Source organism: Nelumbo nucifera, chromosome 3 (assembly GCF_055504915.1).
Source record: "Nelumbo nucifera cultivar China Antique chromosome 3, China Antique-T2T, whole genome shotgun sequence".
NCBI classification, from domain to species: domain Eukaryota; kingdom Viridiplantae; phylum Streptophyta; class Magnoliopsida; order Proteales; family Nelumbonaceae; genus Nelumbo; species Nelumbo nucifera.
In genome coordinates, this window is record NC_142651.1 from 2,636,865 (window position 1) to 2,663,133 (window position 26,269).

At 38.4% G+C, this 26,269-nt stretch overlaps 1 protein-coding gene across 3 annotated transcripts; it reads right to left on the bottom strand.

Moving 5' to 3' along the window:
• Positions 1-39: 39 nt before the first annotated feature.
• LOC104592796 (pyruvate dehydrogenase E1 component subunit beta-1, mitochondrial) lies at positions 40-25,796 on the bottom strand. Of its 3 annotated transcripts, none has more exons than XM_010252287.3 (15): positions 25,629-25,796; positions 24,743-24,833; positions 24,508-24,582; positions 23,594-23,674; positions 23,478-23,504; positions 23,273-23,335; positions 23,006-23,092; positions 11,461-11,586; positions 3,565-3,698; positions 3,397-3,469; positions 3,214-3,279; positions 1,539-1,577; positions 1,292-1,416; positions 1,090-1,204; positions 40-476 (listed from the first exon to the last, which is right to left on the bottom strand). In XM_010252287.3, the coding sequence occupies exons 2-15, from the start codon at positions 24,791-24,793 to the stop codon at positions 408-410; spliced, it is 1,131 nt and encodes a 376-aa protein (XP_010250589.1). In that variant the 5' UTR covers positions 24,794-24,833; positions 25,629-25,796; the 3' UTR covers positions 40-407. The 3 variants fall into 3 exon arrangements, with proteins under 3 accessions (XP_010250589.1, XP_010250588.1, XP_088756302.1); XM_010252286.3 differs by lacking the exon at positions 25,629-25,796 and adding an exon at positions 25,238-25,605; XM_088900176.1 differs by lacking the exon at positions 25,629-25,796 and adding an exon at positions 25,140-25,236.
• Positions 25,797-26,269: the final 473 nt, after the last annotated feature.

Consider the following 26,269-nt stretch of genomic DNA (forward strand, 5'->3'; position numbering starts at 1 on the left):
AAAAGACTTGTAACTTCCACATTATTTATCAAGAAAAAATTCAAATAAAACCTGAATGAAATAGCAACAAAATCTGCATATGCAGGAATTTCAACATAACACAGTAGCCCAATTACATATTCAATGATCATCAATGGGCATTTATACAAAAAACAAAAGGACCAAGCATATCAAAATGCTCGTCTCAGAATTCATTATCTTCTTAGTGTCCAATGGGCTCTCAGGTAAATGCGCAGTCCCACCCCGATAATGGATGGGGAGAAAAAGGAATACAATAAGCCCTTCTAAAAAGGGCCCAAATTAAATGTTTTCCACAGCAAACTAAGCTTTTCGGAACTTTCATGAATGCAACCCCTTGACAAGTTCAATAAGAAAAGGAAAAAACAGAAAAAGCCAAGTAGCTGCTCCTAAGCGGCTGCAGCCATGGGAACAGATCTGTAGCATGCCCTTTTTGCAGCACGAACGATATCCTCAACCTGTAAAAACCATCATCCAGAAAGAATAGATTGTGGTTAAATTTCAAGGTTGAAGAACTATAAGAAAAAAGTTGCCCAGTTGTAGTACAAGAGGACAGATTCTGGAGTGCATATACAATAGGTGTTCATAGCTTTGGATGGTCATAGGGGTCAGTATCCCTTTGAGACATCATCAGGCACTATGCACGCACTATTCATGCCATGCAATCTTATCATACAGAAAGTTCGCCAGGAACTTCCGTGGTCTGGATCTTGAAAGAAGCACACAAGATCGCCAGATCCACAATTAATTGAATATTGTTAGAACAGTATCAACCTAATCAAATAAGACCATACTTCACCTCTTAGCTACCCTATGTTTTCTGTGACCATCCAAATGAAAATGGTTGATTTACTGTTATAAGCACATTTGATCTTGGTCCGAACAGTATGATTTGCTAGAATTCATAACCGTTTAATAATAGGCAAGTCCTAAATATGCAAATAAGCATATAAATACACAACCTAGAATTTGCACCAAAGGATGAGGCAGGCTTCAAAGTTGATGAATACATGTCAGACAGAACTGTAACTCATGAGAGAGAGAGAGAGAGAGAGAGAGAGAGAGACCAACCTGTGGAACGGCCATTCTTTCTAAATTTGCAGCGTATGGCATGGGAACATCAGCTCCAGCAATCCTCTCTACTGGTGCATCAAGATAGCCAAAGCTCTCTTCAATAACAGACATACTGTTGGAAGAACCACAACTCGTTAGTAAATATATGAAGCCTAAATAAATATGGGCAGGAGTGGGTATAGCAGGAAAAAGAGCAAACCAGATCTCAGCCCCAACTCCATGCTGAGGGAATCCTTCTTCAACTGTTACCAGTCTATTGGTTTTCCAGACAGAAGCATTAATTGTTGATCTATCTAGTGGCCTGATCGAACGCAGATTTATAATCTGTATCAACCGATAAACCGTTAAATAGTAAAAATTTGAAGCTTGTCTCAAGCTCGCTGCTTGATAACCTAAGAAAGAATTTGAGAAGTGTGGATTTTCATGTCTTTTAAATATGACTTTACCTCAGCACTAATTCCTTCCTTTGCAAGTATATCAGCAGCCTGGGTGTATTTGACATGAATTAGAGATTGTTCATTATAAAGACATTCTAAGAAAATTCAAAGATGCACATTCAATGTAGCTTTCATCCCCATTGCCAGGACCAACATAGAAACATGAAAAATTCGTTTAATTGTTACAATTAAATGCTAAGGCTGTGTTTGGTTGCAGTGCAAATAAATTTGCACTGAGGCAAATTATGGTAGTGCAAATGATTTGGGTGCAAATTCTGATTTATTTTTGTTTCAAATTTTACCTTATTTTGTTTGATTACAGTACAAATGAAGTAAAACATGATGTGAAATAGAATGAAATAAAATCCAAAACAAAATTAAACTGGAATTTGCACTCTTTTCATTTGCACTCCCAATCATTTGTCTAGTGCAAATAAGATAGCACTGCAACCAAATGCAGCCTAAGGGGGAAATGACTGCGAGTTCCCAGCTGAGGTTGTGAAACATCCAGGAACTTGACATCCAAAAGAACTAAGACAATTAAAATTCAGATGTAAAACAAGAAATATAAAACCAATCACAAAAGAAAACTAGATGACCCCCCTCCCCCAAGGTAAAACCAATAATGACCACAAATCATGTGATTCAGAACCTGTCAAAACAATGGGCATTAGCATTTTAGATACTTATCATGATTTTCTGATGCATTCAAGTATTCAACTAATACAAAATACCCTCTTATGGTCAACATTCAAGCATGTATAGACCTGTCCATGGGCTGGGCTTGGGCTTAGATTTTGCCAAAACCCAGCCGTGAACAGGTCTATGCATATAGCACTGCAGGAAAAGAAATAAAAGTAGTTTCAAATTACTCATACAATAATCCTAAAGTTTGACAGTTGTGCCAACAAGCTGATTCACTTCTGTAAATAAATTTCTTGAGTCAAGAAAAAACTCATAATGATTTGATGAGGTACCAAATCAGCTTAAAATTAACATTATTCACACCTATAACTAGAAAGAAGGGATGACATAAAATTCATGACATCTGAATCTTAAATTCAAAGCAATTATCAAAGGTAAGCTCAAACTCCCATCCAGACAAGGGTTTTCAACCTATCAGCTGTCATCGACTAGGATGGTTGAACTGCTCAACCCATCACCAAGAAACCAACATAGGTAGGTCTAGTAGAAGCACCTGCACCAATGGCAACCTTCACTGCCCTCTTGTTATTTGTCAGCAGTTCTCCCCCCTTCCATCATTCTTTAAATACATATATGAGTAAGGTTAGAACTACAACCTAATCCTATTTAATAGTTATATTGTATGTTATTGGTAAAATGGGCCAACCCATTCAACCTAGAAAAAATGGGCCAGCCATCAGTCCAGTTTTAAAACATCAAAATATGACAAAAGTTAATAATAAACACCATACTTAGGAGATTCCACAATCAATCTAGATACATTACCAAAAGCAATTGAAACTTTACAACCAGATATCTTTATAAAATGATGATTTGGACTACCTACCACAGAATCCAATTTAACCATAGTTAAACCAACTGCAGGCAAAAGGACCCAAGACAAAACACAATATATATATAAATCGGATGATATATCCAGATCATTTACACTAATGCATCAAATATGAAAATGATACAGCTAGAAGAACGTCAGACAAACCTTAAGTGCATAACCAACCATCTTTGAGAAAGCAGTAATTGTAACATCCTTTCCTTCCCGCTCAATCTATCAAAGGTAAACATAAGACAAAGAAACATAGATAATGCGATGATAATGATAATTATTAGGTGCCTATAGAACAATGATTCAACAAAATATTCTAGGTATCCATAGAAAACAGACCTTAGCCTTTCCTATTGGAAGAACAAAACTAGAATCAAGAGCTTCTGCTGAAACAGGGAAAGACTCACCATACCTGAAGCACAGCATTCACATTGACAGTGCCAAATCAATGATAACAATCTAACAAATATCAGTTCATCACACAATCATACTTGTCAAACTACTCACAACAACTCATTTTCAAGGAAAACAACAGGATCAGGGTCCCTTATAGCAGCTTTTAGAAGGCCACGAGCATCCTCTGATGAGTATGGAGCCAATACTTTTAACCCAGGACAAGAACCATACCATGCTGCATAACACTGCAAATCATACAGAAATGTTCTTCAGGGACTAAGAAATGGTATGTAAGAACTTAAACATTTGCTCCAGAAATCTTTTCCCAATTAATCTAGTTTTTCGAGATGTACTTGCCCAAGGCCCAAATTTAAATTTCAGGACTTGCATGTTTCTAATTTTAAAGCCTTGGGAAGCAGTTAAGTTTGTCCATAAAATACATGATTCTCCATCAATAATGATCAATAGAACCAGGAAACAGGAAGAGAGGGATGGATAGAAATGGGGAAGAGAGAGAGAGAGAGAGAGAGAGAATCTATTATAGTCCCTTTTTTCCTGCCACTGTTTTTGCCTTTTTTTTTTACTTCTTAGCTTTGTAAAAGTAATAAATAAGGCAGTATTCATTTATATTGATAGAAAATTAATGTAATTAAATTTAACCGAGGTGAATATATACAAAAGTGTGCCCAGCACCCATTTATAACGCATTTGTATTTTAACTTTCAAATTAGAAACTTCCTCCTTGGGAAACTACTTCCTAATACAATTGGTTCCTGTCCAGTCATTGTCTTGCCAAAGCATCCACCATACTATTGGCTGATATCAGTCTTTGTTCCCAGTTCTCATCCTAGTCTTTTTACCTCCATTATTGCATGCCTATGAATCTAATGGTCTGTGCTGTTTTGTATGAACCAGCTCATCACAGCCTTAGAATCTCCCTGTACCTCTACATTCTTGTAATTTAAAGATTTCTTGATCTTAGTTTTTTTTTTTACAAAAAAAAACAATATTAAAAGAAAAAGACAGAATAGGTACAAACAGAGATGATAAGGTTTCACACATCCAAATTCAAACAAGCCAACACCCACCCCACTTTCTAATTGGAGTGTCTATACCATACAAAATGGCCACCAGAAAGAGACTAAAAAAGTACCTAAGACAACCTGATATACAACCCTCATGATCCTATCAGGCAGTCCTTTAGCCAACACACTCTAAAAGACCTCAAATCTTCAACTATACTAATCAAAATCCCTTCCCAACACAACAGCTACAAGCCAGAGTCATATCTGCTTTTTCTATTCCCTGAACGTCCTTTCACCAACCTGATAGTTGAACTTTGTCTAGGCTTCCCTGAACACTTATCTGGTATGTTCCTCACCTCCTAGGAAGAAAATACTCAATCTCTTAACCCTATGTCTTTGTCAACAGTCAGCTTTCTTGTCAACCTTGTGTACCTGATCAATTACTACCAAATAAGTTTTGGGTTCCTGCAGAAACACACTCATTGATCTTCCCAACAAAATCTGGCATGAACTCTACCTGATCCTCTAACACCACACCTTTGGCATAATGAGGATCCAGCTCCAGCAGCTCTGCCCCAATGATCTCTCCTTGTCAACCTCAAGATCAGAACACCCAATGACCTTATGTTGCTCCACATCGGATATTTTGTTTCTAAAGCTATTTGGCCAAATCTCATCTCAGGTTGACTCCTTCCTCCTCTCCTTACCTGAAACAACTTCTCTAGCATCAGCTGATTTTGAATACATATCTTGAACTTCAGCTACTTAGATTGGAATCATGGTTCCAATATAGATTACATCAGGATATCTTATTTCCTCTAACCCTTTGTAACTGTAAAGTTCCACCATTCTGAACCTTTCTCCTCCCCATAAAAGCATCCCCATTTCTCAATGAAAAAACAAGATTATTGCTGACACCATTACACAATAAACGAACCAACTTTTCAAATCCAGAAGCTCTCATATGTCCTACTATATGCTGCAAAGTTTCAAAACTCCCCTTTCACTATTCATCAAAAAAAAAAAAACATAATAACACACACACACACACACACACTACCATTAAGCTTATCTCCATCTTCTTCAACCTTCAACCCACGAGATTGTTTGGCTTCTCTAGCATCATCCTGCTGAGAAAAATCCACAAATAGATCCTTTCCCTTGACCAAAATCCTAAGCTTGTATTGCTGAACTGTTGTATTTATTAGTTTTGGAGGCGAGTCTGAAAATACATGAATCAATCTCTCCCTCCCTTTTTTTGATAGTAAAAGTAAAAATTTCATTAAAAAGAAAAAGTATTACAATCAATCAGGTGTTAAGGCAACACTAAAACACCAATACAAGTCAAAACAAATCATCCATATTACAATTTTTTTGATAAGCAATAAAGCATTTCATTAAAATTAATCAAGATGAACTAACGACAAAGCAAAGAGTTCCCCAAAGAGGTGTGAGATGCTGCCTCAAAAACAAAGCAAAATTACAATTAATAAGCCCAGAATAAGTGATCCCTGTGCACCCCTTGCTTAGCTAGTGGGTCTGCCAGCCCATTAGCCAATCTCCTCTCCCACTGAATTCTAACTGTTAAATTGGAAGTTAGCCACTTGAATCTTCTCATTGCTCCCCCGAAAGATCAAGCTATAGTCTCCGGTTCTTTCAGCCACCCAGTCTCCTTCAATGACAAAACTCCCGAAGTTCAACACTTTAGCAATCTGTGCCCCTTGTAAAACTGCTTGGACCTCTGTACTAACTGCAAAGCCTGTATCCAAGGTCCACTTTATTGACTTGTTTGAATTCTAGCAGCACCAAGACCCATTCTGAGACAGACTTGCCAACAGCCGCCACCAGCCTATCCAAATTCCAAGCTTTATCTTCAAGCACTCTACTGTTTCTTTCCTTCCAGATGTTCAAGCAGATTGCAAAAGTATGCAGCTCCAAATCAACCTTGCTTTCTTACTGCCACTGAGCTTTGGCCATGATGAGAAAATTTCTGAAGGAAACCTTGGCTGAAAATTTCTTTCCCCAAAAAATGCTGTGAAGAGATTCCATACGAAACCAGAAATTGTGCAAGATATGAACAAATAACTGTCTCCTCTTGTTATTTGCACAGGAAACACATACTAGCCATGTTAAATCCTCTACTCTTCAAATGGTCCACAGTCAAGATATGAACAAATGACTAACTGTTTTCTCTTGTTCTCTCCCTCCCTTTTTGAAGAGCTTTTGCCTAGCTCTTTTCTAACCTCTTGAGCATGTGAAAACACCTTGTCCCACATTGCTTGGGAAAGGAAGTGGAGTCCACCTAATAAGATAACTTTCTCTCCCTTTGGTAGAGACCCAATGGGGGAGGATAAATTATACATTGTTCTTACATGCTTATAGGGGGTTGGGGGTGCTTTTCACACACACACACACACACACAAGTGCTGACCCAAGCTAGGCCAGGTTGGGGCGTAAGCATGGTTGTGGGTGTACATGCACACCACACCATATCCTTTTTTTTTTGATAAGTTGTATCCTTTTTAAGCCAGTACTGTTTTAAACATTTTTAAGTTAAACTTGTTTAACCATTTTAACCAATGCCTAGTCTACTTAAAATGGTCCATTGTTCTTAAATGGTTGTCTTCCTTTTTTTTTGATGAATTGTGTCCTCTTATTTGTGTCTCTTTGAACAGTTGCTGGGGGTGCTTTTCACGCACACACAAGTGCTGACCCAAGCTAGGCCAGGTTGGGGCGTAAGCATGGTTGTGGGTGTACATGCACACCACACCATATCCCTTTTTTTTATAAGTACCACACCGTATCCTTTTTAAGCCAGTACTGTTTTAAATGTTTTTAAGTTGTTTAACCATTTTAACCATTGCCTAATCTACTTAATACGACCCATTGTTTTTAAATGGTTGTCTTCTTTTTTTTTTGATGAATTGTGTCTTCTTATTTGTGTCTCTTTGAATAGGTGTTTGACACTATTCAGGAGAGAGACACCTCTATTCATTGGGTTGTCTTTGTGGTTATTCAGGTGCTTCTAAACTCTACAAATAGAGAGCTAAGTAACCCGGTGACACACTGTTATTGCTACTTGATTCAATTCTGTCATAATAGTCTAAGCATCTTCTAAAGTAATTCAAGGATGGATGGTAAACAAGTGCATGTCTACCAAAAGCCCATGGGATGTTTGAAACCGATTTGCAAGTTTCCAATTGCATGGGGAAATGCGATTTTAAGGAGTGACAAGGAGGCACAACTCAACCTTTTTCGCATTGTTTCACACCTTCAGCTTGTTGTTTCGTAGCTTGTAGTGGTTCGGTTTGTACCAAAACAATAAATTCCATTTTCCCTCTTCTTTTTTACAACATTACCTACAAACGACAACTCTACATCTAGTGGGAGATTGCATTCATGTCATCCACCTAAATTAGATGAATTTCCAGTTGAGATTATTTTCATCAACCTTTCTAAGTTGCCCACATGTTTCTCCAATCACTATAAACATTGGTAAGAACCATGCATGGAGCCATGGAGGGAAATGCTTGCTATGATAATCCAAACTAGTTTGAAGTATATGCCATTCTGATATTGGCATATAGCCCACCAATGGACACCAATGATTGGGATGATTATAGACCAAGTCGGCCCAGGCCTAGGCTGGACTCCTGGGCCTATAAATTTAAATATATCAAGAAGGGTCAGTTCTTATGGCTTAATGCAGAAACCAAGGCTTTTGAAGAGGTCAAAAAAGGCTAACAGCAACACCAGTCCTTTGCCTCCCAGACTTTTCAAGGGTATTTGAAGTAACTTGTGATGCCTCTCATGTTGGGATTGGAGGAACTCTTAGCCAAAAGAATCACCCAGTGGCTTTCTTTAGTGAGGAACTTAATGAAGCCAAGAAAAATACAGCACCTATGACAAGGAATTCTATGTTGTAATGGTGCGGGCCTTATGTTATTAGTAATACTATCTTATTCCCAAAGAATTTGTTCTCTTTTCAGATCATGAGGCCTTGAAGCACATTAGTTCTCAAAAGAGGTCGAATCAATGGCATGCTAGATGTGGATTGCATTCCTCCAAAAATACAAATTTGTGACCAAACAAGTAGCAGATGCACTTAGCCGAGTGGTCTATATTCTCTCTAGTATGGTTGTACAAGTGGTAGGCTTTGATTTGCTCAAAAGAGACTACCCTAAAATGTCGAGATTTCAGCATTATCTATGCAGATTTGCAGTCAGGACAGCAAGCAACATACCCAGACTTTTCATTACATGATGGCTTTCTCTTCAAAGGCACTCATCTTTGTCTTCCCAATACCTCACTTAGGGAAGAGATAATTTGAGAATTATATTTAGGAGGTGCAACAAGTCATTTTGGAAGGGACAAAGGTATTGCAATGGTTGAAGATCGTTTCTATTGGTCTAGACTCAAAAGGGAAGTAGCTAAGGTTATGAAGCAATGTCATACATGTTAGATAGCAAAGGGAAGGAAACAAAATACTGGTTTGTAGTTTCAACATTCCACTCCGTGTTCCACATTCTCCCTGGCAAGACCTTAGCATTGATTTTGTGCTAGGCCTTGCTAAGACTCTACAGGGACATGATTCCATCTATGTTTGGTTGATTGCTTCTACAAAATGGATCATTTCATTCCTTGTAGCAACACATCTGATGTTGTACACAATGCACAGCTATTCTTTAAGGAAGTTGTGTGCTTGCATAGCCTACCCAAATCGTGCACTTGCACGTTCTTATGTGTATGAATAAATAATATATAATGTAAAATAACACGCCAAGAGGGTCCGGGCTAGAAATATCATCCCTAACTAGAGATCAATTCAAAACTCTGAGGAGTGGCCAAGAGACCATTCCCACCTAAGAACATTAAGGGCATCTTCTCTGCACTACAAAAAAAAAAGCTTTTACTGCAATCACCAACGAACAGTCCTATAACCCAAGATTCAACCAATTCCTCATGTTGGTCAAGACACAAACCTACCAACAAGACATCTTTCTAAAAGCTCCATATGATTCCTCAAACTTTCTACGTCCTTCACTTAATAACACAAACACTATTATCCATAAAAGTCACCCATCTTCAACGATCAAACCTATGAGATCCAAGATGCACCTGATTCCTCAAATTTCCGCTACCATTACTCTCTACAACTGCCCTTATGGAGTCACCGGATTTGATTCACATTGCCAAGAACTTCAATTGATACTTATGATACTGAATTTTCAAGTCCCTTATTTTCTAATGAATCATCTCATTCAATGTCTAGGAAATTTATTTTAAAAAGAGGAAATTAAGAAGTGATTACTCAATTCCCAGACCTAATTTCTTATGAGCTTAGACTAGAGGGGTCACCAAAGACAAGGCACTATCATGTAATATGAGGTTCATCAACAACCAAAGGAATTCCCTTCCATTAAAATCTACCTTAACTTCCTCTTGCAAGAAACCTTTTCTAGTAAATTTTAGAAAATTCGGTAATGCAAATCAAGGCCCACTAGTAACACAGGATGGTAGGATGTCATGCCCTAACATAAGCAACATCTAAGGCAAATGCTTACAATGCATCCAATAAGTACAGGTATAAAAGTGGACAGCATTTAATGTGATCAGTTCCATTAAGCAGCATGTGGCATCTAAAGGGGCATAACACCAACTTGCACCTTCCTTGATGAAGATCAAGATCATACCTCGAGAAGCACTAGAACATTTTAAAAGGAGAAGACAAAACTCACTAATGGGCTTCCAACAGCCACTTTGGTTAGTGGATTTCTAATAGCTAGTTTTATTAAATGCTCCAACAAGTAGTTTTATATTTAATGCTCCAACTAGTTTATTTGTTCTCTATATAAAGCCTTGTAGTCTCAAGCTAGAGGCAATCAAGTTCTTTCTTTTTATTTTGTGAAGCTTAGAGCTTTCTTTTGAGAGTTGAGAGAGTCCCCAACCTTACAAATTCTTTGTAATCTACCTTATATTAAAGAAGTTCAATCCAATTTCCTTCTTCTTTTTCCATTTCTTTGAGCATATTTCTTCTTTTTATTTCTTCACACGTAAGTTGCATCAGTCCTAGACTCGTTTTTTGCCACCTAATTTTAAGAACTGAAAGTGTTATCTAACTCCATTGATATATAATGTTTAAAACGTCAGCCCTGTCAAAACTGGAAAGATAAGATGCATAGGCATCACATGTTAGTCTAGAGAGTATCACATTAGTAGCCTCATTTCATGGCCAATGTTTTAAAAGCGCAAGGCGCAAAAAAAGGCGTAGGGGTCAATTTGCACTTGAAGCGCAAGGCGCAAGGCAAGGCATGTGCCTTTTTAAGCAAGGCACCAAAAATAAAAATAAAAAAGCTAAAAAATATTAAACATAATACTAATAAAAATATAAACTTAAATTTTAAAATAAATGTTTTAAAAAACCTATTATCTAAAATTAAAATACATAAATATAACATGTAAAGCATATTCAATTGAGAATTTAAAAATAAAATCAAATACATAAAACATTTTCAACCATATCAAACCCACAATCTCTTTTTTTCTCAATTGCATAACTTCAAGTAGCTAATGTGATGTAAAACATATTACATTCTTGATTTTATGAGCCACCTTTGTGCCACGCCCCTCAAGGCAAGACCAAACAATTCCACGTTAGGTCTTAAATTCTTAGTTCTCACACAAAAAAATAATGATTTTATAGTTTTAATTGCTTTTTAAGAAGAGATTTTATTAGGATGAATGAATGAACAACATTACCAAATAGGGGGTTCTTGAAGCTTCGGTGAGCGTCTAAAAGCAAAAAAGCGTCAAATTTTCAAAAGGCACATGCCTGGGTTGAGGCACAAGGCACACCAGGCATGTGCCTAGGACCTGGGCGAGGCGCCTACCCTAAAATGCGCCTGAGGTGAGCCTTTTAAATCACTGTTCACAGCAGAATAAGATGCAAACGAATTTCTAGACCTACAAGAGAGACGCATACCTGGGAGTGTTGTGCACCAACTCCAGCAGCAGCACCATTTGGTCCTCTAAAAACAATAGGTACAGATAACTGACCAGCAGACATGTAGTTCGATTTTGCGGCTGAGTTAATGATATGGTCAATTGCCTGCAGCAGAACCCAAATCTCAAACCATATGGAATCTAATCCAGAAAGCAGTACTTTGCATACAACAAGTGCCAAGCCAAATTATTGCTAAGCTCAACTCAACAAAACCTTGTCCCAACTATATGGAGTCAACCAAACCAAGTTAGTGCAATGAGACTTGGATTTACATTAGAAGTATGAAATATTCAATTTTCATGATGACTTCTATGCAGGTATAAAATATATAATATTTTAGGTAACTAAGACAGTATAACAATAAAACAAACATGAGGATGAAAGACATAAACATTAATGCAAGGAAAAATCACAAACATGAAGAACAATGTTTATGAGGATGAATTCAACATCCACATTCCACAATCTATTAAGCGCATGGTCTGATACTGCAGGTGACATGGGAAATATAAAGCACATCAGCGTAATGCCATGACTACAGAAGCACTGGCATGAATTCAGGATTGGAGTACTTTTAAGAGCACATAGTATTTTAATATGAAATCAAATTTCAAGGAATTGAGATGGTTGTTTCAAAAGTTGTTCCCTTTATGTTCTTTTCTTCAGTTGCTAGAAGTTCTAGAAGTAGAATAATCATTAATCACAATTCTTGTAAAATAAGCATCACATAAACAAATATTAACCATTTATGAGATGTCCTCTAATGACCAATAGAACAACAATAAAAGAATGTCTTTATTTATATGGAGCTTGTTTCACAGAGCACAAACTATTCTTTCATGGCAAAACTTACTACTCCAGAACAAATACACAGCATTAAAAACAACTCATTTTATATGGAAAACTGTGAAACATTGTTAAATTGAATGAAAGAATGACTACGCATAGTATGTCCAGCATCCCTTAGTCAAATAAGCTGAACAGATCAGCTAATCCTTTTTTTTTTCTTTTTCATTCATTCTACATGTGAAGGACCAAAATAATTGCTCCCTATCCACTCCTTGCCTGGTTGGAGTATTGGCAAAGCAATTTGGTGATCTTTGAACCCATGAAAAAGTGGTATTTCTGTCCCTTGTCAAGCATCTAATGCTCTTCATCTGTTGGTATTGGTCCTTGTTTTTTAGCTAACCCACTACTTGCAAGTTGCTCTAATAAAGATCTTCTAATAAAGATCTTCCCAATCTTAGACCTTGCAAAGCTGATAACAGTTCAACAACCCTCAAGGGTCTCTCATGCCCATTGGTCTGGAGTACATGGCTAATATGGTCCAATGCTCATCCATAAAAACTCCCCCAACTGTTAGGATGAAACCTTTCATCCTAACAGAAGAGGAAGATACAACCAGCTTCCATCCTCTAACAATGCTTAAAAAGCAGGCAGCTCATTGATTGCCTTGCACATCTTATTTGGTGGTAAAGTATATTCTACAGCTAAAGAATGCCTAGGAAGTTCTAGAATGGATGAAAATGAAATAGCAGGAAAAATTAAGATAATTATTGCTCCACAGGAAGCTACACAAGATGGACTTATTGCAGTAACCAAACATACCCATATGGCCATATATTGAGCATAATAATGATTTCATTTTAGATTTTGTCATTCCCAGTGTGCACACACAAACCTGCCCACACACACATATCCCAAGTGAAATTTATATTTTACCACTTTGTCCAAAATATGAAGGTAAATTATTTGGTGTAATATTAAACTCAGCCCAACATGATCAAATTTATCTCAAGTAGATGGAATCAATTAGATGAATCCTGTTTCACTGTTACACTCAATCAGGGATCATATCCTCTATCAAAAGCTCCGTATGGATTGAAACAACGATTCAGGAAAATTATTTGGAACAATGTGGTATTGTATTTCGCTCCCAAACTTGGAAGCTAAGTATGGAACTAAAAGTTACATTATTCTACAAGTACCTACTTTTACTTAACTTTAGTTTTCTAATACCCCACTTGAAATAGAGTAATAGACCGATCAGAACAACTTCCTTGGGGTATGATATGTCTTGGTCATTTCAAATACAAATATATTAAACATCATAGTTTTCAAGGCGTCGAGGCAATTCTGGGTGACACTAGGGCACCTAGGCGATAAAAATTTTATAATATAAAAAACTGACTTTTGGCTAGTTTCTTTGTGGCAAATCATCACATCTAAAAAATAAAAATCTTTTACATATATTAATTTCATTATTTTCAAAAATAATACTACTATAATAAGTATTTAATAGAGCGAATTCATATTAATTAGTAGCTAAAGAAGGTTATTAGCTTTACATGATAAATATTCAAGATGGAAAGTAAAATAGAAAAAAAAAACAAGGATGGAGTTTCTGTTTTATTTAATTAGAGAGAGAGAATAGAAAAAAGAACTTTATTATTCTATTCTTTCTTTCCTCTTTCTTTTCTTTCTTTCTTTCTTTTTTTCTTTCTTTTTCTCTTCTCAAAACCCTTTGATCTTTTAAATTTCAATAGTAAAACATTAAAACAAAGTATAATTGATATATATATATATAGCATATAATAAAATGTATTAACACATACATTAATAAGATACAACAATATAAATGATATTATAAAAAGGCGCCCACCGTGTCATTTTTGTCGCCTAGGTGGGTCCCTAGTCGCCTAGAAGGGTGCCTAGTTGCTAAAAGTCAAGGCGTTTGGGCGAGGCACCCAGCCAAGGGTTCCTAGTCGCCTAGGCAACACCTTGACAACAATGTTAAACATGTTGAAGCGGATAAACCGTTACCACCACCATGACACCACCATCGTCTTAGTCTTGTCCCAACTATATGGGGTCAACTACATGAATCCTGTCTCCCTATTTCATTCTATTAAGTGTCATATCCATCGTCAAATTATGAGCCCTTAAATCATTTCTCACTACTTCAACCAACATCTTTTTTGGCCTGACCTTAGCTCTTCTAGCCCCTTCAACTTGTAATACATCACTTTTTCTTAAAAGTGCTGTTGATGTCCTTTGTATGTGACCACACCATCATAATCTACTTTCTTTCATTTTATCATTTATTCAAATGCGTTCATTTATATTTTTTGTCCTTCCTAGTTTTCCCACTTAACCAACATCTTTTTTAGGCTGACCTTAGCTCTTCTAGCCCCTTCAACTTGTAATACGTCATTTTTTTCTTACAAGTGATGTAGATGTCCTTCTCTTTATGTGATCACACCATCATAATCTACTCTCTCATTTTATCATTTATTCAAATGAGTTCATTTCTATTTCTATCCTTCCTAGTTTTCCCACTCATCCATCTCAACATTCACAGTTTTGCCATACTATTTTTTGGACATGTTGCTTCTTTATTGCCCAACACTCTTCTCTTGATTTGCAATCTTATTATTATTAAATTTACATTGCCTATATAGTCTATTCTGTTTTAGTACTACTTATTTTGAGTCTTCTTATTTCTAAGGTATTTGTCCGTGAACCTAATTTTGCATTTAATCATTCCTTAGTTTCATCAATTAATACTATGTCGTCAACAAACAAAAAGCACTAGGGATCTCCTAAATATTTTTAGCCAATCTATCCATGACTAGTGCAAATAAATAAGGACTAAATGCTAAGTCCTGGTGAAGACTTATTGTGACTATAAAATCTTATGTCTCTCTAATAGATGTTCTAACATTAGATGTTGCACCCTGGCACATATTCATAGTTAGGTCATATAACTATTTGGCACTCCTTTCTTGTTTATCTTCCATAACATCTCTCTAGGAACTCTATCTTATGCTTTCTCTAGATCAATGAAGTTTTGAGAAGCCAGCTCGATTACATAGTTTAAGGATATTCAAATTTTTTGATGGTCTAAGAAAAACCTAATTTCTCATTTTGCAACTAATATTTTTCTACTAATTAATATTTTGCAAGATGCAATGGTGGCAAATTGTTGTGAATTGATTGGAAATAGTCTTGCCTGGAGTCCTGCTTTCAGAAGACCTTTCCAAGACTGGGAAGTGGGCCAAGTGGTGGATCTGTTAGACTTGCTTTCTAGTCAGATTTTGAACCCCTTGGAAGAAGATTCTTGGATCTGGGAGCAGAATGCAGATGGAATTTTCACTGTGATTCATTTGCCAAAAGATTATCTGGTGGAGGAATTGAAAATTTTCCTGCTGCTAAAATCTGGACTCATATTCCTCCTCTCAAAGTGAATGCTCTGCTGTGGGTGATAGTTTTGGATAAAAACCTGAAAGCTGAACCACTGTAGTTGAAGTAGCAGAGAAGAGGAGAAGAAGAAGAGATGCTGAAAATGTCGAACTATCCTAGCCAGTCGACCAGTTCTTTATTTATAGATGAATATAGTACAAGGTACAAGAAATTACTGGGATGCCCCTGATTAGTGATGGGACACCCAGATGACTTAAATCATTAAACAGGATTAGGCCCATTAACATAAGCCCAGTTACAAGATAAGTTAAACATAAGAATGGGCTAATAAGAACTCTTATCAGCCGAACATCACTCTAACATTCTAACACTCCCCCTCAAGCTAAGCATAGATATCAATCATGTTTAGCTTGCCAAGTATGTCCCTGAACTTCGTTGATGCCAGCCCTTTAGTTAATACATCTGCAATCTGCATCTCTGATGGAGTACAAGGCACACAGAGTTCTCCTGAAATAATTCTCTCTCTGACAAAGTGTCGATCAATTTCAATATGTTTTGTCCTGTCATGCTGCACAGGATTGTTGGCAATGTTGATAGCAGCTTTATTATCACAATACAGCTTGAGAGGACCCTCTGTCTTGATACCAAGCTCATTAAGGAGAGTCCTGAGCCATAAGAGTTCAGCAACCCCGTGTGCCATAGCCCGGTATTCTGCTTCTGCACTTGATCTAGCCACAACATTCTGCTTCTTACTACGCCATGTGACTAGGTTTCCTCCCAAGAATGTACAGTAACCTGAGGTTGATTTTCTGTCTCCAACAGACCCAGCCCAATCAGCATCAGTGTAGGCTTCAATTTCAAGTCTGCTGTTTTTTCTGAATAAAATTCCTTTCCCTGGGCAAGTCTTCAAGTATCTGAGGATTCTTTCCACTGCTCTCATATGAGGGGTCTTTGGTGAGTGCATGAATTGACTGACAACATGCACTGCATAGGCAATGTCTGGCCGAGTAAGGGATAAGTATATCAGTTTTCCTACCAACTTTTGGTACCTTTCCTTATCACAGTATTCTTCACCCATTGATTCTTGTAATCCATGGCTTGGTTCTATTGGAGTGTCTGCTGGCCTACACCCCATCATGCCTGTTTCCTCTAGGAGATCTAGCACATACTTTCTTTGACATATGTAGATTCCTTCTCTTGATCTAGCAACTTCAATTCCAAGAAAGTATCTCAGATTTCCCAGGTCTTTGATCTCAAACTCTGAAGCTAAGAACTCCTTCAGCCTCTTCATCTCTCTCACATCATTTCCAGTAATCACCATATCATCCACATACACAATGAGTGCTGTAAGTTTGTCATCCTGTCTCCTTGTAAACAATGTATGATCTGCACTGCTCTGAGTGTACCCTACTTTCTTCATGGCCAAACAAAGTCTCTCAAACCATGCCCGGGGAGATTGCTTCAAACCATATAATGCTTTCCTTAGTTTACATACCTTCTTTCCAACATCATATCCAGGTGGGGGTTCCATGAATACCTCTTCATGAAGATCACCATTTAGGAAGGCATTCTTCACATCCAGCTGATGAAGTTCCCAAGAGAATTTTGCTGCTAGTGACAGTAGAACCCTGATTGTGTTGAGCTTTGCTACTGGGGCAAAGGTTTCCTTGTAGTCAATTCCTTCCTTTTGTGTAAACCCCTTTGCCACGAGTCTGGCCTTGTACCTCTCAACTGACCCATCTTCCCTGTGCTTTACTGTGAATACCCACTTGCACCCAACAGTGCCTTTCCCTTCTGGCAGGTCCACCAATTCCCATGTCCTTGCTTTCATTAGGGCTTTCATCTCCTCATTCATGGCTTCTTTCCACCTTGGATCAGATGCCGCCTCTGAATACCTGGAAGGGACACATACAGAGGAAAGAGCAGACACAAAGGAATGATAGGCAGGGGATAAGTGTGAGTAAAAAACATAATCGGCTATGGGATGCCGAGTGGTACAAGAACGAACAGGTTTACGAAGAGCAATAGGAAGATCCAAATCTGAATTGAGTGAATCAGAATTACCTTGGATTGCAGAGACAGATTGATCTGAGTTCAACTGGTTGCAATCATGAGGTTGAGGGGCCTTCTTCCTTCTACTGTATGTAAGTATCTCTTTCTCTTGTTTACTGGAACCTTCAGAAGTATCAGCCGAATCTGGAGAAGCAACTGGCACAGTGGAAGTCTCACTAGGTTGACCTGGAATGTTATAGCTAGTAGTAGTGGAAGGTGCTGAAATGGGAACAAAAAGGAAGGGAGAATGAGAATCCTCTTCCAACCCACTACTCTCCCCCTGAAGAGGATTCTGAGAAGACTCGAAATAGGGTTGAAACTCAAAAAAGACTACATCCCTGGTGACATATTTTTTCTTGGAGACAGGATCATAACACTTATACCCCTTCTGCGTAGGAGAGTACCCCAAAAATATTCCCTTTGTAGCCTTAGGATCCAGCTTGGTCTTCTTTGGATCTTTCACATGTATGAAGCATGTACAACCAAAAACCCGCGGGGGAAGAGGAAATTCTGGAAGAGTGGGACACAAAACAGAGAAAGGGGTCTTCATACCCAGTACCTTAGATGGCATCCGATTTATCAGGTATGATGCAGTGAGAACAGCTTGAGACCAATATTGCTTGGGCACATTGTGCTGGAAAAGAAGGGCTCGAGCTGTCTCCAATAGATGTCTGTTCTTGCGCTCAGCGACCCCATTTTGCTGAGGGGTGTAAGCACACGATGATTGATGTAACATGCCTGCATCTTCCATGAATGAGTTCAGGGATCTTTCAAAGTATTCAGCTGCATTGTCTGAACGGAATTGCTTGATCTTTTTATCAAATTGTGTTTCAACCATCTTGCAAAACATCATAGCTATCCGGGGAACTTCTTCACGTCCTTTCAATAGATAAATCCAAGTGCACCGAGAATAATGGTCAATAAAACTGATGAAGTAACGGAAGCCATCAATGGAAACAATGGGTGAAGGACCCCAAACATCAGAATGAACCAAGTCAAAAGGGGCTTGAATTTCATTACTAGAAATTGGATACATTGATCTACATTGTTTTGACATTTGACACACATCACAAATTAAACTTTGACTCGAAATGCCCTTACATAATTCGGGAAACAACATTGCTAAGGAAGAAAAGGACAAATGACCTAGCCTAGCATGCCACAAGTGCAGCCTAGCTATTGACTCCACACTCTCCGGACTAGTAGTAGAAGCTTGCATGGCTGAGCTGACATCTTCATCAAAGTAGTAGAGGCCCCCATACTCATGACCACTCCCAATCGTTCTCCTCGTCAATCTGTCCTGGAAGACACAATGAGAAGGAAAGAAAGTTATACTGCAGTTCAAGTTTTTTGTAAGCTTTGAAACAGACAACAGATTTGAGGTAAGACTAGGAACATGTAGGACTGATTTAAGAGAGAGATCCTTGCTTAGGTCAACCACCCCCTTTCTAGAGATGGTGGAGAGGGACCCATCAGCTACTCTCATCTTATCCTGGCCAGACAACAAATGATATGTGGAGAATAAGGAGGACATATGTGTCATATGGTCAGTGGCTCCGGAATCAATCACCCAAGAGGTAGAATTAATGGAACTAGATGCACTAAATGCAGAGGCTGTACCTGATTTGGCAAGAGAGGTGGAAGCTAAAGAATTGTTCTTCAGACGGGCTAATGCCCGACTGAGAATCTCTACCTCACTAGCTGTGAAGCCCAAAGTACTTGGTCCAGAGGAGTCGGCAGCCTGCCTTGCGGTGGAAGATGACACTGTCTGAATACTCTGTGAGTTGTCACTACTGTTGTTGGTGGCAAGATTCCCACTTGCTGTGTGGCCCTTCTGTTGCCTTTTGTCCTTTCTCAGAGCAGCTGGCTTCAGATGAGGGTACAGGACCCAACATTTCTCCTTTGTGTGTTTCTCACCACCACAATGTGTACACTTGAGGGACTTCTTGTCTGAAAATCTATTCCCCTTAGTGGAGACTAAGGCTGAATGCTCTCCAGGTTGTTCTGTTGATTGTGTCTGGGAGTCAACTTGCATCTCCTTTCTCCTTACTTCTTCATTCCTCACCAGGTAGTAGACATGGTGAAGCTCAGGTAATTCATCTCTCCCTAGAATCTGTGACCTTATACCTTCATATACAGGGTCAAGACCCGCCAGAAACTTGAAGGCTCTGCCCTCCTCAATCTGCTTATCATGCCTCCCCTTATCATTAGCATTTTCCCAATCCAAAATCAAATGGTGGTCAAGCTCTTCCCAGAGGCCTTCCAGTGTTGCAAAGTAGGTTGCCACGGACATGTCTCCTTGCCTTAGGGCTGCAATGTCTTGGTTCAGCCTGTAGATTCTAGCATTGTTCTTTTTCTGGCCATATGTCTTAGATACTTTCTCCCAAATTTTAGCAGCTGTGGGGAAGTGATGAACAGTTCTGGCCACCCTAGGAGTCATAGAGGCCAGCAACCAAGACATGACTGTGGCATTTTCCTTACGCCACACGGTGTATTCAGGACTGCCAATTTCTGGTTGTTTCTTGTCTCCATCCAAATAGCCAGTGAGGTCACGAGAGGTAATAAACAGTCTTGCTGAGACAGACCACTCTCTAAAGTTATATTCATCCAATAGCACACTTGTAATCTGCAAGCTATGCAGATTAGGGTTCTCCAGGTTTGAAGACCTTATAAGAGGTCTGTTATCTTTAGAAGAAACTTCACTGGATAGTGATGACATCCTGACTTCGGTCAAGGAGTTGTTTACAGTACTGTTGGTGGTTCTGGTTAGGGCTGGCCGAAGTAGTCACAGAGTTCACAGTGCTGATAGCACACAGGATAGGCTTCACTTGGACTAAACCAGTTCGGGTACAGCAGCAAGAAAAAAATTCTGTAACTGAACCAGTTCACAGAGCTGGAGTAGGGCTGGTAACCGACCTGGAAATGATCAGTAACTGAAGTCGCCACAGTCTTGTAAAGGTTTTTTCTGAACCAGTTCTGATGCAGGTTCTGTTACAGCAGCTAAAAGTGTTCTGGGCTAGTAACCGACCTGTGCTATGTAGACTCCACTTTGCACTTCGAGTACTGCTACTGTAAAGGGAGTTTCCCTCCTTACAGACAACACTAGGACTGCTGAAATCAGTCCTCAACTAGGTCTGTCCTATACAGACCTCTTCTTAGCAGCCGAATAGCTGCTAACTACTAGAAACTAGTAGGACTCCAGCTTCAGGGTCTTACCTCCCTTGCGCCCTACAACCAAGGGAAACCCTAGGTCGAACCTTGTGTTGTTCTCCTGCAACCCTAGGGTTTCACAGCAGCAACCCAGATAAAAAAAAAGGTGAACTACAGCAAGAAAGATGAGATGGCGTCAGCAGTAACCAGGAAAGTGCTCAATGCTCTGATACCATGAAAGCTGAACCACTGTAGTTGAAGTAGCAGAGAAGAGGAGAAGAAGAAGAGATGCTGAAAATGTCGAACTATCCTAGCCAGTCGACCAGTTCTTTATTTATAGATGAATATAGTACAAGGTACAAGAAATTACTGGGATGCCCCTGATTAGTGATGGGACACCCAGATGACTTAAATCATTAAACAGGATTAGGCCCATTAACATAAGCCCAGTTACAAGATAAGTTAAACATAAGAATGGGCTAATAAGAACTCTTATCAGCCGAACATCACTCTAACATTCTAACAAAACCTATCTAAACAGAATCTGGCAAGAAGAGGAATTCTGATTCAGAACATGCTTTGTGAGTTGTCTGGTCAAGCAGAGGAGGACAACAACCATCTTTTCATCCATTGCCTTTTGTGGCAGGATTATGGAGCCATTTCCTCTCTTCTGAAGGTATTTCCTGGGTCATGCCAAAGCAGGTATCAGAATTGTTATGGAGTTGGGATCTGCAAGTTCTTTCTAAGCTGGTTAGAATTGTTTGGTGGGCTATCCCTGCAGCTGTGATCAGTTCCATATGGACAGAGCGAAACAGAAGAATCTTTCAAAATAAAGCAAAGGAGGCAGACTGTCTTGTTCCATGTGCAGTGGGAAAATTAGTGTCTTGGACTGCAGGCGTGAAAGGCTTCCATTAAGGTCTAATAGTGTGTTTGAATTGTAATGTAATCTGAGAGTCTGTTCTAAGTCTTTGCTCCTTCTTTGGGGCTTTTACTTTACCTTTTTCAAAAAAAATATTTATATTATTATATAATATATGTCTAAGATACACCACTAGAAAGATAATCTTTGTCACTCTTCATGTAAAAGGTCATTTCTGCTTCTATTTTCTTGAGATATCATAAAAACAGTAAGATGTTTTCTCCACCACCTCCACCACAGTCAATTACTCCTATCCCTTCCCATCCCTCATCCCCTCGCTCAAGTTGGTTCAGGCTGCTATTAACACTTATGGTCTGTCCTTCGGTCTTCCACCTTGAACTCAATGTTAGTATGTCAGAAGAAAGCAAGAAGCTAATTTTCTTTTAATGGTGAACAAAGACTTTAGCAGGAAGCAAAACCTTTTTTATGCTAACCTAATACATCGTTATATCCATACCTATAAATGAAATGCTATAAACAGTTATAGTCCTTCAGTCTTCCACTTTTAATTCAATGCTAGTGAGTCAGAAGAAAAGAACAAGCTACTTTTCTTTTAATGGTGAACAAAGACTTGTAACAGGAAGCAAAACCCTTTTTATGTTCACCTAATACATTGTTATATCCATACCTATAAATGAAGGTTATAAAGGAAAATGTAACTTCCATGCATAATGTATAAAATAATTTTTTATAGAAACTCAAAAACATCTTGTCCAAAGCTACATAAATCCTGTTCCACAATTCCTATCCCTTCAGTGTCATATACACTATTTATACAAATAACATATTATTATAAGGCCTATTGTAGGCAAAGATCAATATCACTCATTAACAAATCTGGCACCACTAGATATAGATTCATGGAAAGATGATTTTTATCTACAGTTCAAAAACAATAGCAGAGAAATAGAATTTTTTTTTTTATAATAAAGGTGAGTTTTATTCAATTGGTGCCTAAAACCAAGATAGAAAGGGGGTATCAACATCATTTCTACCAGAGGCCATGCTCGATGCATTCTTGATATCATGGGATGACAAGTATGAGATCACAAGTTCAAGTCTGAGAGTAATCACTTTGTGAAGTTAGGTCCATACCCAGTGTCTACCCCTCCCAAGATCCTGGATATCCAGGACCCATATTGGGTGATGGCCCTAAAATATCATTTCTACCAAAAGTGAACATGAGAAAATAACTCTAACCTGCATGGAGAAGTTAAATGTCATAAACTCTACAACAGGACGAAGACCATAGTAAGCAGCACCAACTCCAATTCCAGCGAAACCAGCCTGCGGAAAGTTAAATACAAATAAACAAAGCAAGAAGACAACTAAAATGGAAGAGAAATAAGAATATTTAGGCAAGCTCAGGCATGTTGAATTGACAAATATTAATGGTTAATGGAATAACTATGATAGTTCTGCAAAGAAACAACACGTCAAATGGATGGTTTAGGTATCAGGAGCAACCTCTGTTATAGGAGTATCAAGAACCCTCTCAGGACCATACTTCTCCAGAAGACCTTTAGAAATCTGGAAAATGCAGGTTAAAGATAACAATTAGAGGAGAAGAAAACCCAGGCAAATATATACTTTAAATATGACAAAGCCATTTTATGCTTCTCCAAAAGATCTTTGGAAAAATCAGACAATAAAGCCATTGGGTATTACTAACCTTGTATGCACCCTGGTATTCTCCAACCTGCAGTACAGGAAGGAAAGAAACATAAGAAAGCAATAAAGGAGCAAGCTATGACAAAGTGTTCCCAACTTTTTTTTCTCATTAATTACCTCTTCACCCATCAAAAACACTTTAGGATCAGCAGACATTTCCTCATCAAGTGCAGAATTTAAGGCATCTCGGACTGTCATCTGTGAAAGATTATTATTTCAATGGAGTTGGAAAGAAAAAGAATATGCAAAAGATACGGTGATCATGATTGTAAAGAAAGAACACGTTTTTTTTTGGAAGGGGAAAGAAGCATTATGCTATTAGATCCAGAAAAGAAAAAAGTAAGAATGAAATTCTAAAGAAGACCACATGCTATATTAGCTTATGGTGTATAATATTTCACAAACAATTTAATTTAGTGGTAGCACTAGCACAGGCATTGTAGTAGTAAATTCCATGCCATATTGCTACCAGGCTCCTAGAAAAATTAAGAAGATATTCGAGGAAAGGAAACATGTAGGCTTGGTGATATTGAGATAATTGGTAACAGGAAAAAAATGAAAGAAAGAAAAGTATAAGAAGATGAATATCTCTGGTGCCAGGAAAACAAGCAAATTACCCCCTCTCTATCTAGTTTTCTAGTTGGAGAACTCTCCCACAATATGCAATCTATCCTTCACCTAGAATCATTTGTCTACCTTGTCTCGTCAACAAGTCAGGAAAGGAAACTAAATGTGGCAAATGGAACTATCAGTAGTATTTCTTCAAAATCTCAAGAGACATTTCTAGAGAAAACCCTCTTAATTGCAGGTTTGTCAATGAAGCATTGTGCATTAATTGCATTGGAGTAACAAAATTGTGAGTGTGCAATTGAATATATGCATACATAAGGGTGTAGAATATGAGTCTCTCCGGACATACAATTCCACAATATATGACAATAGAAACCAACCCATAACAATATTGAATATAAAGCTTAAGTAAATTCTGTATCAATTGCACTGAAGATGCAATTAACTAGAACTACAAGTACCTCTTTGGCTGCAGTCGAGTAATTGCGTGATGCAAATGCGGTAGGCCGGACCCTCTGCAAGGCCTGTCCCACGATCTGATAAAAAGCATCCATCAGAACAAAAAAAGATAACAATATAACAAACTACTCAATCAAAGCAAAGCAAATAAACAGATTAGAATTCAACCGGGTGAGGAAAAAAATTGAAGCATACGTCCAAAAGAAAATGTTAAATTGTAGAAATGATGGGTTTTACCGAAGCAGGGAAGCCTGCAGAACCAACTTTTTGCCTTATAATCCCCAACATCCTTCCTCTTTCGTTTCAAATGGCCGTCCCTAAGAATTAACTAAAAAGGATATTGCTCCAATTAAATGACGAACATCGTATTTCTATTTTTTAAAACGATAAATAAAAACTTCTAAAAAGCAGAAAGCAGAAAGAAGAAGAAGAAGAAGAAGAAGAAGAAGAAGAATCTAGGATGCGAAGAGTAATATGATCTATTATTTCTCTGGTTCTACATAAAAAAAGAAAGAAAGAATCGGAACTTAGGATCCGAACACAGTTACGGTTTCAACAACCAAAATCGAAGATTCAACAGAATATTAAACACAAAACAAACACCATATATGAGTGAAGAGGAGCCTGTACCGACCGGAAATTTAAACCGAATCAGACTAATCTAGAAAACGGAAAAACATGATTAGTTGGTAATGATAAATAAATGAGATGGAGGAATTAAAAAATAGGGACCTGTACGACGACGGCGGCGACGAAGAAGAACAAGAAGATCGGACTGGTGATACGAGACGAGACCGAAATTTAAAGGATTCCAGATACAGGGCGAGAGAGAGAGAGAGAGGAGAGAGAAAAAAAAGAGAGAGCGGTCTTATGAGGAGCCGATGACACGGACCGAGATCCCCTCTTGGGACTTGTCCGCATCTACACCTAACTATCGATGGGTCACCAAGGGGTGCACCAATGTCTGTCACCAAGAATAGATGTCCCGACACATTTGATTTTAGGACCTAACCGCCGATCTATGAACACAAAAGAGATTAAAGGAAGGGATTTTGCTGGGTTAAAACTTAAGATAGCTAAATCAGAGAAGGCCCGGCCATGATAGAAGAGGGGGATGCATTACCCTACACTATTTCTTATGGATGCAGATGCAGTGTTCGCCGGCTTCTAATGTTAAAGTCCGGCCGGCAGCTGAAGTATGTGAGAAAGGACAGGTTAGTTTGCAGGTCAAGCTGAACTGGCGAAATTTTGGAGCTGACCATTCAAAAATCAAAATTCAGCTCATCTACTCGGAAATCAAAAATATGCTTTCTGAATATTTATTAAAAATTAAATTATATAAGGAATCGTTGAATATTGATTAGCACAAAGACAACGTGATAACTGATACACACAGATGTTGGTGGGGCCTCACCACGTCTGTAGTAGTGTAGTTGTATGTTTTGCCCACACTCGTTGTTTGCTAGCATTCCCTCGTGTTTGTGTGTAACGTACATTCAAGAGTGAGAGATGGAAGAGGTTGACTCGTACAGCGTACGGGCCCAGTGACAAGCGCAACTACCCAACCATCATCCAATTCGTGCCAATCATTCCGATAGTCTGGTGTTGGGTATCGGCACGGAGTCCCAACTTTCGGTCATTTTTGTCCTCGGCTTCCACGATCTCACCTAACTAACTTATGGGGATCTCAACGGGTCGGCTTCGATATGGGTTTTTATCAACCCTAACCCGACTTGGCCCCAGCTTTTATTTTGTACAATCCCA